The sequence below is a fragment of the Mus pahari genome, chromosome 12 (genome assembly GCF_900095145.1).
Source record: "Mus pahari chromosome 12, PAHARI_EIJ_v1.1, whole genome shotgun sequence".
NCBI lineage: Eukaryota > Metazoa > Chordata > Mammalia > Rodentia > Muridae > Mus > Mus pahari.
The window spans coordinates 27,002,301-27,014,319 of NC_034601.1; the positions used below are offsets into that span (position 1 = coordinate 27,002,301).

Consider the following 12,019-nt stretch of genomic DNA (forward strand, 5'->3'; position numbering starts at 1 on the left):
AAAAAAAAAAAGAAAATAGTAAACACTCTCACAAAGGTTCCGACTCACACCAAAAGATCAGTAATTTCCAATCCTCCCACAAGAGTAGGTTATCCATTTCAAATGCAGTACAAAAGGAAGCAGAGTACCTTCTTAGTCCATCTCTTAACTCCATTATAGCCTTTGGTTACCAGCTGTCTGTGGAAAAAGCTGTTGAAGAAGTGGACCTAGGGCAGAGAGCACACAGTCAGCCAGGCGGCATCACAAGGACACGGACACAGCAAACATTTTGTTGGTGGCTTTTACTGTTGGTTTGTTTTGTTTCTTATTTTTGAGATAGTGTTTCTCTGTATAGCCCCGTCTGTCCTGCAACTCCCTCTGTAGACCAGGCTGGCCTCAAACTCAGAAATCCTCCTGCCTCATGGGTGCTGGGATTAAAGGCAGGAAACACTATGCCTGGTGTTTTGTTTTAAACATGTAGCTTAGACTGACCTCAAACCCGACTGTAGTTACAGACAGTACTGACTTTCTAATCCTCCTGTGGTGTGTGCTGCCGTACCCAGTTTTTGTATGGTCCTAAGGGATAATATCCAGGGTTTTGTACCCATGACTTAGCAGTAACTAATCGACATCCCCAGGCCTTGATGTCCACGTTTGTTTTGGGTTTTTTGTTTGTTTGTTGATACAGGCTCTTTCTATGCAGCCTTTGCTGACCTGTATTAGATCAGGCTGGCCTTCGACTCACAGAGATTCACCTGACTGTTCTCCGACTGCACGATTACAGACATTCACTCATATCTGCCCAGGCCTAGATTTTTAATAAAAAACAAAAACAAAAATAGCTTTTTATTTAAAAAAAAAAAGGGGGGGTGGGATGGGGGGCAGGAGAGATGGTTCAGTGGTTAAGAACACTGACTGCTCTTCCAGAGGTCCGAGTTCAATTCCCAGCAACCACATCACAGCTCACAACCATCTGTAGTGGGATCTGATTCTCTCTTCTGGTGTGCATGAAAACAGAGCATTAAATAAATCTTAAAAAAAAAAATTTAAAAAGGTGTGTGTGGTTAGAGAGAAGGCTCAGCAAATAAGAACACTGGCTGCTCTTCCAGAGGATCTGGGTTCAATTCCCAGCAACCATATGACAGCTGACAACTGTCTATAACTCTAGCTTCAGGAGATCCAACAACTTTACAAAGACACACATGCAGAAAAACACAAAATCACTCAAAATAAATTTTTTTTTAAACATTAAAAAATATATTAGAAGCCAGGCAGAGAGATCAGAAACTCAAGGTGGTGCTCAGCTATGAAGTGAATTCCAGGTGTCTAAATGAAGAAATAAACCTTATCCATGGACTTAAGAGTTATTCTCTACCAGGCAGCGGTGGTGCACACCTTTAATCCCAGCACTTGGGTGGCAGAGGCAGGAGGATTTCTGAATTCGAGGCCAGCCTGGTCTACTGAGTGAGTTCCAGGACAGCCAGGGCTACAGAGAAACCCTGTCTCGAAAAACCAAAAAAAAAAAAAAATATATATATATATATATATATATATATTTTATATAAAAGAGAAGGAAGAAGAGAGGAAGAAGAGAAAGAAAACACACTATACAATTAACACAACACTCAATTTGTAGACCAGGCTGGCCTCGAACTCAGAAATCCGCCTGCCTCTGCCCCCCGAGTGCTGGGATTAAAGGCGTGCGCCACTATGCCCAGCGTGGTCAGCATGTCTTACAGAGTGAGTTCCAGCACAACCAGGACTACACAGAGAAAGCATATCTTGAAAACCATAAAAGAAAGAAAAAGAAATGACTATGCCTTTTCATGGTTGATAGAGAGGCCTGAGTCTCCAAATTCATATCTTTCAGACTGGGTTAGTTTTATAATTCCTACACTGGAGGTTAAGATAATCATTAATTCACTTTTCCCCTCTTCTTTTGTTTTCTACTTTTCCAGACAGGGTTTCTCTGTGTAGCCCTGGCTGTCCTGGAACTCGCTCTGTTGACCAGGCTGGCCTCGAACTCACAGAGATGCATCTGCCTACTTCTCTTGAATACTAGGATTAAAGGTATTTGCCACCACTGCCTGGTTTGCATAATCATTTCTATCTATAAAAATTACCTTAGCCAAAAGAAAAATCGGGTCTTACATGGTACCCTTAGATTTCTTGGTTTGTCTGTCACCTGAGGCAATGTTCCTACCCGTCGTTGCCACTTTAGTGCTAGAGACGACTGTACATAGGCTCTTGTGCAGAGTGGACAAGACTCTAGTCCCACAGAGCAGTCCCTCTAACTTCAAGTATAAAACCTGAATCCTCTTAGTGCTTATAAATCTCAGACCTGAATAACATCATCATCTAGGAATTCTCAGTCCCCACCCCCAAGACATAGTAAAGCTGTAACTCCTGGGTAGGTCATAGCAATCTGCTGTTATATGCCCTCAAGTAAGTCTAAAGCAAATTCTTTTAAGAACTATGTAACCTGGCATCGTAGCATTCGCCTTTAATCCCATCATGAGAAAAAAATGAAGGAGGAGGATTCCAAATCCAAGGCCAATCTGGGATAAGTAGTGAATGCTGTTTCAAAAAGAGCAAGGAGCCCAGCACTTGGGAAGCAGATGCAGATGGATCTCTGAGTTTGAGGCCAGCTTGGCCTGTATAGTAAAACCCTATCTCAAACAAACAAAGAACCCAACAGAGCTGAGTGTAGTGGTTACACCTCTAGCCCAGCAGCTCCGCAGGAGCAGGAAGTTGTTATGTTCAACGCCAGCTGACCTACAGTAGTAAGATCCAGGGCAGCCAGAGCTATAGGAGACCTAGTCATAAAAATCTAAAAATCAAAACAAGGAAGCACTCTGCTATTATTGGATTAATAATCAATTATTATTTGATCAATTTGTTATTTGATAATTATGTAATAATTAACTAATTTCAGTTTTTAATCTCTGGCCTCCAGAGTGCTGGCATTAAAGGTGTTAACAGCAATGCCCAGCCATAACTGTTTTTGTTTTTTTTTTAAAGATTTATTTATTATATCTTAAGTTCACTGTAGCTGACTTCAGACACACCAGAAGAGGGCATCAGATTTCATTACGGGTGGTTGTGAGCCACCATGTGGTTGCTGGGATTTGAACTCAGGACCTTTGGAAGAGCAGTCAGTGCTCTTAACTGCTGAGCCATCTCTCCAGCCCCCCCCCCCCCTTTTTTTTTTTGGTTTTTCAAGACAGGGTTTCTCTGTATAGCCCTGGCTGTCCTGGAACTCAGAAATCCACCTGCCTCTGCCTCCCGAGTGCTGGGATTAAAGGCATGTGCCACCACGCCCGGCAAAATAGTTTGTTTGTTTGTTTTTTTTCGGTTATTAGAGACAGGGTTTCTCTGTGTAGCCCTGGCCATCCTGGAACTCTGTAGACCAGGCTGGCCTCGAACTCAGAAATCCGCCTGCCTCTGCCTCCCAAGTGCTAGGATTAAAGGCGTGCGCCACCACTGCTCAGCTAAAAATGGAGTTTTGCTGTTGGTTTTTTTCTTCTTCTTCCTTGAAACAGGGTCTCATATAGCCCATGCTGGCTGGCCTCTAACTTGCTATATAGCCAAGAATCCTCCTGCCTCCACCTCCCAAAGTGCTAGGATAAAAGGTGGTATGCAACCACACTCAGTTTAAACAGAAATGATTTTTTAGAAAACATGGTGGACTCTAATGCATAGTCAAGACATAATCCAACCCATTTAATCTAAAGAATGTCAAATAATTACATACCGTTTAAAAGCAAAATAAACAAAAGAACAAAAACCACAGAAAACCTAACAACCACCATACTATGAATAACACAAGGATGCTCACAAAGAGAAAGCCTGCACCTACCTTGTCTGGGACTGCATCCATTATCAGCTCGCCATACATATTAATAACCTGCAGAGAGTAAAACCTGATTAGTCCTGCACAATTCAGGACCGGAGCAGCCCCAGCAGGATGGGCAGTGTGTCGGATGCAGTGAAGGTAATAAGACCTTGTTTCTAAAGGTAAATGGAAAGCGAACCCAAAAAATTATCGGCCAACATCCTGTACCAGCTTCTTCCGAGAATCTACGTGCACTAACCTGGTCATTCAACCAATTCTGACCATCCAAAGTTGCCAGATCATCCATATCCAACATGTGCTTATTGTAGAAGATGCGGAAGTTACACTTTTGATGTCTGGCCCGGTAGTTTGTTATTTCTCTATTGATAAATGGTTTTCTAAGACAGATTTTGAAAGAAAAAGTTAAAATGAAATGCACTTTATTCAATGTATAATTATCTCTTTTCTCTAAGAGAAAAGTCACTTATGGCAGTAATATCTTTAAGGGCTTAACTTTAGCATCACTGACATACCTATTAGAAAAGTCTTCATTAAAGACATCTTTTAATCTCCCAAGGACATCTTTTTCACTGAGTGGGACCAGACTTCCATACTTTTTCATAACCTCATCTAGGAATCCTTACATAAGGAAAAAGAAAAAAACACAGAAAATTTTCATCAAAGTTGTTTTCATAACACATACTTACACCTATTAGAGAGCACAGAACCATAACCTGAAAAAAGTTACATCATTAAGAAAAAAATAGGTATTCTGAACCTTCACCCTTGTAACCCAGGAAGAAATGCTCACAGCCAATTTTGTTGTTTCAGCTGGTCTTAGCCAAAAGCAATTGGGGGCGTCAGAGGAGGGTGTCCATACACATACACACACACACACACACACACACACACACACACACACACACAAACACACACACAGAGTGGGGGGTGCGAGTCAAGTCTAGTCAGCCTCCTACACTCTGGCATTACAGGTGTGTGCCAGCATACCCCAGCTCATACAGTATTTTTAAACAACTAACACACTCCAGAGTGACTAGTTAAGAGTAATATTTCGAGCTGGGGGTGGTGGCGCATGCCTTTAATCCCAGCACTTGGGAGGCAGAGGCAGGTGAATTTCTGGGTTCGAGGCCAGCCTGGTCTACAGAGTGAGTTCCAGGACAGCCAGGGCTACACAGAGAAACCCTGTCTCAAAAAAAAAAAAAAAAAAAAAAAAGAGTAGTATTTCAATAGTGGCACCTTGAAGAAGAAACTTCTCCTCAAGGAGAAGCACAGTGATAAACTCCTGTGCTTCCAGCTCCTGGAGAGGCTGAGGCCAAGGATCACTTGGGTACAGAAACTCTGGGCTAGCCAGGTATAGTTGAAGAATAGCCCCTATAAGCTCTTTGTTGGAGGACGTGTCACTGTGGGTAGGGTCTGAGGTTTCAAAAGCCCACTCCAAGCCCAGTGTCTCTGCCTGCAGCCTTCAGAGCTCTCTCCTTTCCAGCACCATGTCTGCTTGCATGCCACCTTGCTCCCAGTAATGATGATAATGGACTAAACCTCTAAACCTGCATGCCAGCCACAGGTAAGTACTTTCTATTATAAGAGTTATCTTGGGGGCTGGCAAGATGGCTCAGTGGGTAAGAGCACTAACTGATCTTCCAAAGGTCCTGAGTTCAAATCTCAGCAACCACATGGTGGGTTACAACCACCCATAATGAGATCTGACGCCCTCTTCTGGTACGTCTGAAGACAGCTACAGTGTACTTATGTATAATAATAAATCTTCAGGCCTGAGCGAGCAGGGACTGAGCAAGCAAGGCCGACTGGAGCGAGCAGAGGTCCTAAGTTCAATTCCCAACAACCACATGAAGGCTCACAACCATCTGTACAGCTACAGTGTACTCATATACATAAAATAAATAAATAAATAAATAAATAAACAAACACATCTTAAAGAAAAAAAGAAATTCAGCAAGAGTTCTTAATAGATCTTTCCTGATTTGTATCTTTAAAAAAAAGAGTTACCTTGGTCATGCTGTCACTTCACACTAATAGAACAGTGACTAAGACACAAGGGGAACAGCAAGATGTTACTTCTTAGACAGAATGGGGGTGGGGGAATAAGCACTAATCATAATATTAAATGTCTTTACTCCCCCAGTAGTTAAGGAAGTAGTTTATTTAAAAAAGTGAAAATTAGTAAGATTGTCATCACTGTATTATTGCAACTTGGCTGTTTTGTTTGTTTGGTTTTTCAATACAGGGTTTCTCTGTGTAGCTTTGGCTGTCCTGGAACTAGCTCTGTAGAACAGGCTATCCTCGAGACATCCATCTGCCTCTGCCTTAAGTGCTGGGATAAAGGCACTGGACACCACCACTACTCGTCAGCAATTTGATCACCCTTAGCCAGTCTTAGTGCACAGGCCAGTAATTCCAGCACTCAGGAGGCCAGCTTCATCTACACAGCGAATCCCAGACTACATGGTGAGACCTTATCTCTAGACAAGCAGCAAACCTACTAACGTCACTCAGGACACTGACCCTGTGAGGTAAGTTTAACTGGTAACAGTGAGCAAGGCCATTCTCCTCCATGCTGCCTAAGCCGGCCTAAGATCCTCCCACCTCGGCCAACACGGTAGGAGCTGGGATTATAAACCAGGTCTGGCTCTAGAGAAGCCTGTTTTAAAATTGGAAATAAAAATTTTAAAAAACAATTTTTATTGTTTATTTAGCTGTGGTACAAGAGATCAAACCCTGGGCCTGATACATGGTGGGCAAGAGTTCTGCCATTTGAGCTGTATCTGCATTTGAGCTAAATCTGCAGCCAAGAAAAACAGAATTTCTAAAGAGACCCTTTAGCCTGATTTAAGGCAGTCTTCAAGTCAACTTATGAATACATTTGGTCTCCATGATGACCCACTAAGCAAAGTCCCCAGAAAATAAAACCCCAACATTATTTCTAAATAGTAACAAAGAGACTGAAGGCAGCTTAGCCAAGGTAGAAACATGATTTTGAGATGATGCTGCAAAGGAAGAACAGCAGCCTAGCAAGCTGACAAGTGGCTCTGGCTATTACAGGAAACTCGTAACCAGCCCCTTCTGTGGCTCTCACGCAATGGTTTCTCCAGGCCAACAATTCAGAATGGAAAGTACTCTGCTGTACTGGGAGAAGCAAAGATGAAAACCCAGTGTTCCCTCCTGTTAACTCCCATCAGAGAGGCTCCCAAGTTTCCGTAATGCTGGGAACCCAAGTCAGGGTCCCAAACATGCTAGACAAATCACAGACTTGCAACCCCAGCCCTTCATCTGGTTTTTATTACATCCATTCACTGTGTGGGTACAGTGAGGTACACATGCAAATAGCATACAGAGGTCAGAGGACGACATGGGGAGATGGTGCTCTCCTCCCACCATGTGAGTTCCAGAGACTGAACTCAGGTCACCAGGCTGGGCAGGAAGTGTCTTCACCCTTTGCCCACTGGGCCATCTCCACAGCCCAGCTCAAGGTTTTTTGAAATCATTCTCTCTGATTCTCCACCCAAGTCTACTTGGAGGTTCTAAGCTAAAAACAAAGCATATAACAGTTTTTTTAATTATTATTATTTTATGTGTATGGGTGTTTTCTCTGCATGAATGTCTGTATACCACGTGTATGCCAGATGCCCACTGAGGTCAGCAGAGGGCATCAGAACCTCTAGAACTAGAGTTACAGATGTTCCTGAGCTGTCAAGTGGGTACTAGGAACTGATCCTGGATCCTCTACATGGTCATCCAGGGCTGTTCACCGAAAAGCTATTTCTCCAGCCCCAAGAGTATATACTTTTGCTATATTTTCAGCCTTTACATCTTAACAGTTATCTTGTTTCTATATGGTGATCTGATTTCTACATAGAAAAATGGCCCCAACAGAAGTCAGGAAACCTTAACATTTGAAAGACTGCATTTAAGCGAGAAATTAAATATTGGTGGAAAGAAAACACTGACTGCACAAAGCTGTCCTGACTGTCACATGGGCATGGTGATATGCACACTCACACAGAAACACCATGTACATACATACAATAATAAAATAAATAAAAATAAGAGGGGCTGGAGAGATGGCTCAGTGATTAAGAGCACTGGCTGCTCTTCTGAAGGTCCTGAGTTCAAATCCCAGCAACCACATGGTGGCTCACAACCATCCTTAATGAGATGTGACGACCTCTTCTGGTGTGTCTGAAGACAGCTACAGTGTACTTAGATATAATAACAAATAAATCTTAAAAAAAAAAAAAAAAAGGCGGGCGTGATGGCGCACGCCTTTAATCCCAGCACTCAGGAGGCAGAGGCCGGCTGATTTCTGAATTCGAGGCCAGTCTGGTCTACAAAGTGAGTTCCAGGACAGCCAGGGCTACACAGAGAAACCCTGTCTCGAAAAAACAAAAACAAACAAACAAGCAAACAAAAGAATAAAAATAGAAACGTAAAATTGTCTTAAAAGGTAGGAAGGCTTGTGAGCTGGCTCACAGGTTAAGGGCTCAGAAGACTCAGTTCTCAGTAGCTTTACTCGATGTTTGAGGCCAGATTGGGCTACCTAAAACTGTCTAAAAACAAAGACACCCCAATCTTAAAGCCCAACAACATAAGATTCGCATCTGTAATCTGTAAGCCTGGGAAAACTTACATTTAAACCAGTTCTTCTTAAAAGGTAATTTGACCACCCTCTTAAAATGTTTAAGCACCAATATTCTTCTAGTAGCAATAAGAATGGCAATCTAACTGACAGAAACAACTGCATAGGAGAGTTCATTGCACCCTTACAGCTAAAAAAAATGCAAGTGTTCATCAGCAAACTGAGCAGGGAACTAAGAAACATCTACATAATGGAGCAGTGTAAAAGACATCACAACATCTAACAGTTTAAAGGAAAAGCCATGTGTGGGAGGTAAAACCAAGACTCTCTGGAAAGGACAGCATACAGCAAGTGTGGGCAACAACGAACAGTGCATACCAGAAAGGCAGGTTGAGAGCTGCTCATCATCCACTGGAGACGCTGTCTGGCTGCTCTTGCCACCTGCCATTTGGTTTTCTACTTTGGATTCACTGCGCAGCAAGGGGGCATCCAGTGGACTTTTACAGTAAGGGTGGTCCAGCAGCTTAGAACTAAGAATGCTCTGCTTCAGAGACCCGTCCTCCTCCATCTGTGTGTTCTCATTCTGAGCAGGCTCCTCAGACACAGGTCTGTCTGCTCCAGACACTGGTAGCTTCACTCTGTCATCGCTGGCAGCACTCGTCCCGCTTTCCTGACCCAGCGCCATAAGTGCTCTTTCAGTTTCCGGAGTGAACTTGTCACTAGAAGGATGTTCCATTAAAGGGATTTCATGAAGTTGCTCTGTACATTCCCACTTAGGAGAAGGGGATGACTGGTCCCAAGTGTATGTGGCACAGCCATTCTGCTGGTCAGGGAATGTGCCATCTAAACCATGCTCCTTGTCCAAGACAGGGTTTTCTTTAGTGTGGCCATCAGGCACATGACAGTTTTTTCCCTTCACCACAGCACTGCTGTCCATGTCTGGAAAGTATGGCTGACACCGACAAGGATCTTTAGGTTCTAGGGAAGGGACTGGGCTGCAATGGTCACCCTCAGTGTTATTATCCCTAAGGTTCTCTTGATGGTCCCCAGTGACCTTCTGTACCCAGCTTCGCTGGGCCTTTCTTAGCTTGCAAACTCTGCTTTTCGTTCTGAAGTGCTGGGATCTGAAAATCCTATACCGAAATCTAATCATGGATAATTTCTCATACATCATAAGAGACACTTTGACTCTTCGATGTTGGTTAAGTTGGAACTTTTTTGGAATCAGGGGTCTCCTGTTCCTGTGGTGCTCTAGCCCTTGGTAGCAGCCATAACAAACTCGCTTTCTATGTTTGCTCAAGACCACAGTCTTGCCACTGTCACCTGGACTTTGCCTCTCCCCATTGAACTTCATGGGAAAGTCTGAAGCTTGTGGATCTGTGCTAGGTTTATGACCGTTGGCTCTACCTAAAACAGTATTTGCTGACAAGCCAGGAGCTGCCTTCAGAAGGCTTTTCTCTCTGCAGTATTTATGGTCCAAGTTCTTTGCTGAAGACAGTAATTTATCTGCTTGGAGTTTCAGGAGACTCCTTGAGGAGGAAATGAAGTGCTTACTGTCCTTTCTTTTCACTTTGGCGTACAAAGTACTAACATTTTGAGTAGTCAGTCCAGACTTTGTCTTTGAACAAAGCGGTACATCCTGAATCCATGTTTTCTGGATGTGAAGACCCTTATTACACTGGAAATGCTTCAACTGCCGATGCCAAGCAACTGGCCTTCCCAGCTTAGCTTTCAGAAAGCACAAGTTTTGGGGAAAGTAGAACTTCTTAAAGCTTCCAAACCCAGCATTCCATTTCTCAGAAAAGGCTAAGTGAATTCCTTTCTTCCATAGAATTTTCTTCTGTTTTTTCATTTTTCTGATGCATAATGAAAACTGGATGTACCTATAAAACAAAACATAAAGAAATTTTAAATTTCAATGTAAGTATAATGTCATAAGGACATACAGCAGTTAAGATCAAAATGAAAGAGAACATGTACACTTCAATTTATTCTGTCAGCTCTAAGGAAATCCTACCTGACTGAGGTTCCCACTGCAAGTTCTGGGAAGAAGGAAGGCATGAACATTTAATACAGCCCCATTTTCTCTATACCTGGTTCTGGTGGAGATGTTTCTAGAACCATTTCTGGCAAGATGTAGTCACATATGCCTTTAACCCCATCATTAGGGGAGCTGGTGCTAGGTAGACTTCAAGCTTTGTGAGTTCCAGACCAGCCTGTTCTACATAGTAAGTTCCAAGGCAGCCAGACACCTTAAAACAAATTTTTTTTTCTCAGTATGCATTAATTTTTGTTTGGGGGATTTTTTTTTGTATGAACATGAATATACTTCACCTACATGTATATAGGTCATCACTTTAAGTGCCTACTGCCTGTGGAGGCCAGAAGAGGATGTTGGATTCCCGAAACTGTGATTATGAATAGTTGTGAACTACTGTGTGGATGCTAGAAATTGTACCTAGGTCCTCTGTAAAGGCAACAAGTTAGCTGCTAAGCCATCTCTCTAACCCACTGTATCAGTTTCTAATAGAACACTCAGAGCAAAAAAATCAGAAGAGAATTTCTGGAGTTTTAGTACTTGAGCTACCTTGCCAGCCACAGAATTTCTACATTGACTCTGTGTTCTCAATCCTAAAGTGAAAGATAGTAAAGAAGAGGGACCAAATACCCCTTTCAGACGGATTTCATATCTACTAATTTGGTCCACATAATCATCACCCTCAAGAAGATCATTCTCCACTGTTATAGTCAGAGTCTGAGTGTCTGTAAAGGAACAGGACTTCATCAGGTACTCTCACATAAGGAACACAGATAGACACAGTATACACACAGAATTTCAGGAATAGCTGATAGAGGTAAAAGATGAGAAGGAACAAATGAAAACACTAGACATGAAGCTGAAGGTGTAGTCAGTTAATACACAGACATGATGGGGCTGGAGACAGATTATTTGCCTAGCATGCATAAAGCCTTGGATTCAATTCCCAACATAAAACCAATCATGAAGGCACACACACACACACACACACACACACACACACTCACTCAATCCCAACACTCAGGGATGAAGATCAGAAGTTCAAGATCTGTGGGAGAAGGGTCATCAACAGTCTTACCCAGTTATGAATGCTTCAAGCTACAACCTACAGGGCAAGCTGTGTCTACTGGAGCAATAACCACAGCACAGAAGCCATGAGGACGCCAAACAGTCCCCAGGGAGATGTGAGGCATGCCCCAAGAGAAGGGCTTCATGCCTGGTACTATAACCCTGGTCAGAACTCCGTGACTGGGGCAGTGGCAGGTCCTATGGGTAGCCAGACCTGGTGGTATACAGCTTTAATCTCAACATTCAAACTGCTAATGAGCTCAAGGCCAGTCTGGTCTACATAGCAAGTTCCAGGTCCACTAAGGCTACATAGTGAGACCTTGTTTCAAAAAATAAAAAGCAGATCAACGAGTAACACACTTAGCAGGTCAAAAAGGCTAAAACCTAAGGCCGGGAAGTAAGCTACATGAGGCCATAAAAGCCCTTAATTAGAAGTAACACATACCTGTGAAGGTTAGGAATATAGATGGTGCTGAGAAAGGAA

At 42.9% G+C, this 12,019-nt stretch overlaps 1 protein-coding gene across 3 annotated transcripts in view; it reads right to left on the reverse strand.

Annotated features, from left to right (window-relative positions):
* Senp5 (SUMO specific peptidase 5) overlaps positions 1–12,019 on the reverse strand; it is a 38,621-nt gene that overhangs the window by 11,393 nt on the left and 15,209 nt on the right. For all 3 annotated transcript variants that reach the window (XM_029544697.1, XM_021209127.2, XM_029544698.1), the window contains 5 exons: positions 8,808–10,312; positions 4,348–4,453; positions 4,074–4,212; positions 3,839–3,886; positions 129–206 (listed from right to left, as the gene is read on the reverse strand). In XM_029544697.1, coding sequence (XP_029400557.1) covers positions 129–206; positions 3,839–3,886; positions 4,074–4,212; positions 4,348–4,453; positions 8,808–10,281 — 1,845 coding nt within the window. In that variant the 5' untranslated portion in view covers positions 10,282–10,312. The remainder of the gene's footprint in view (positions 1–128; positions 207–3,838; positions 3,887–4,073; positions 4,213–4,347; positions 4,454–8,807; positions 10,313–12,019) is intronic.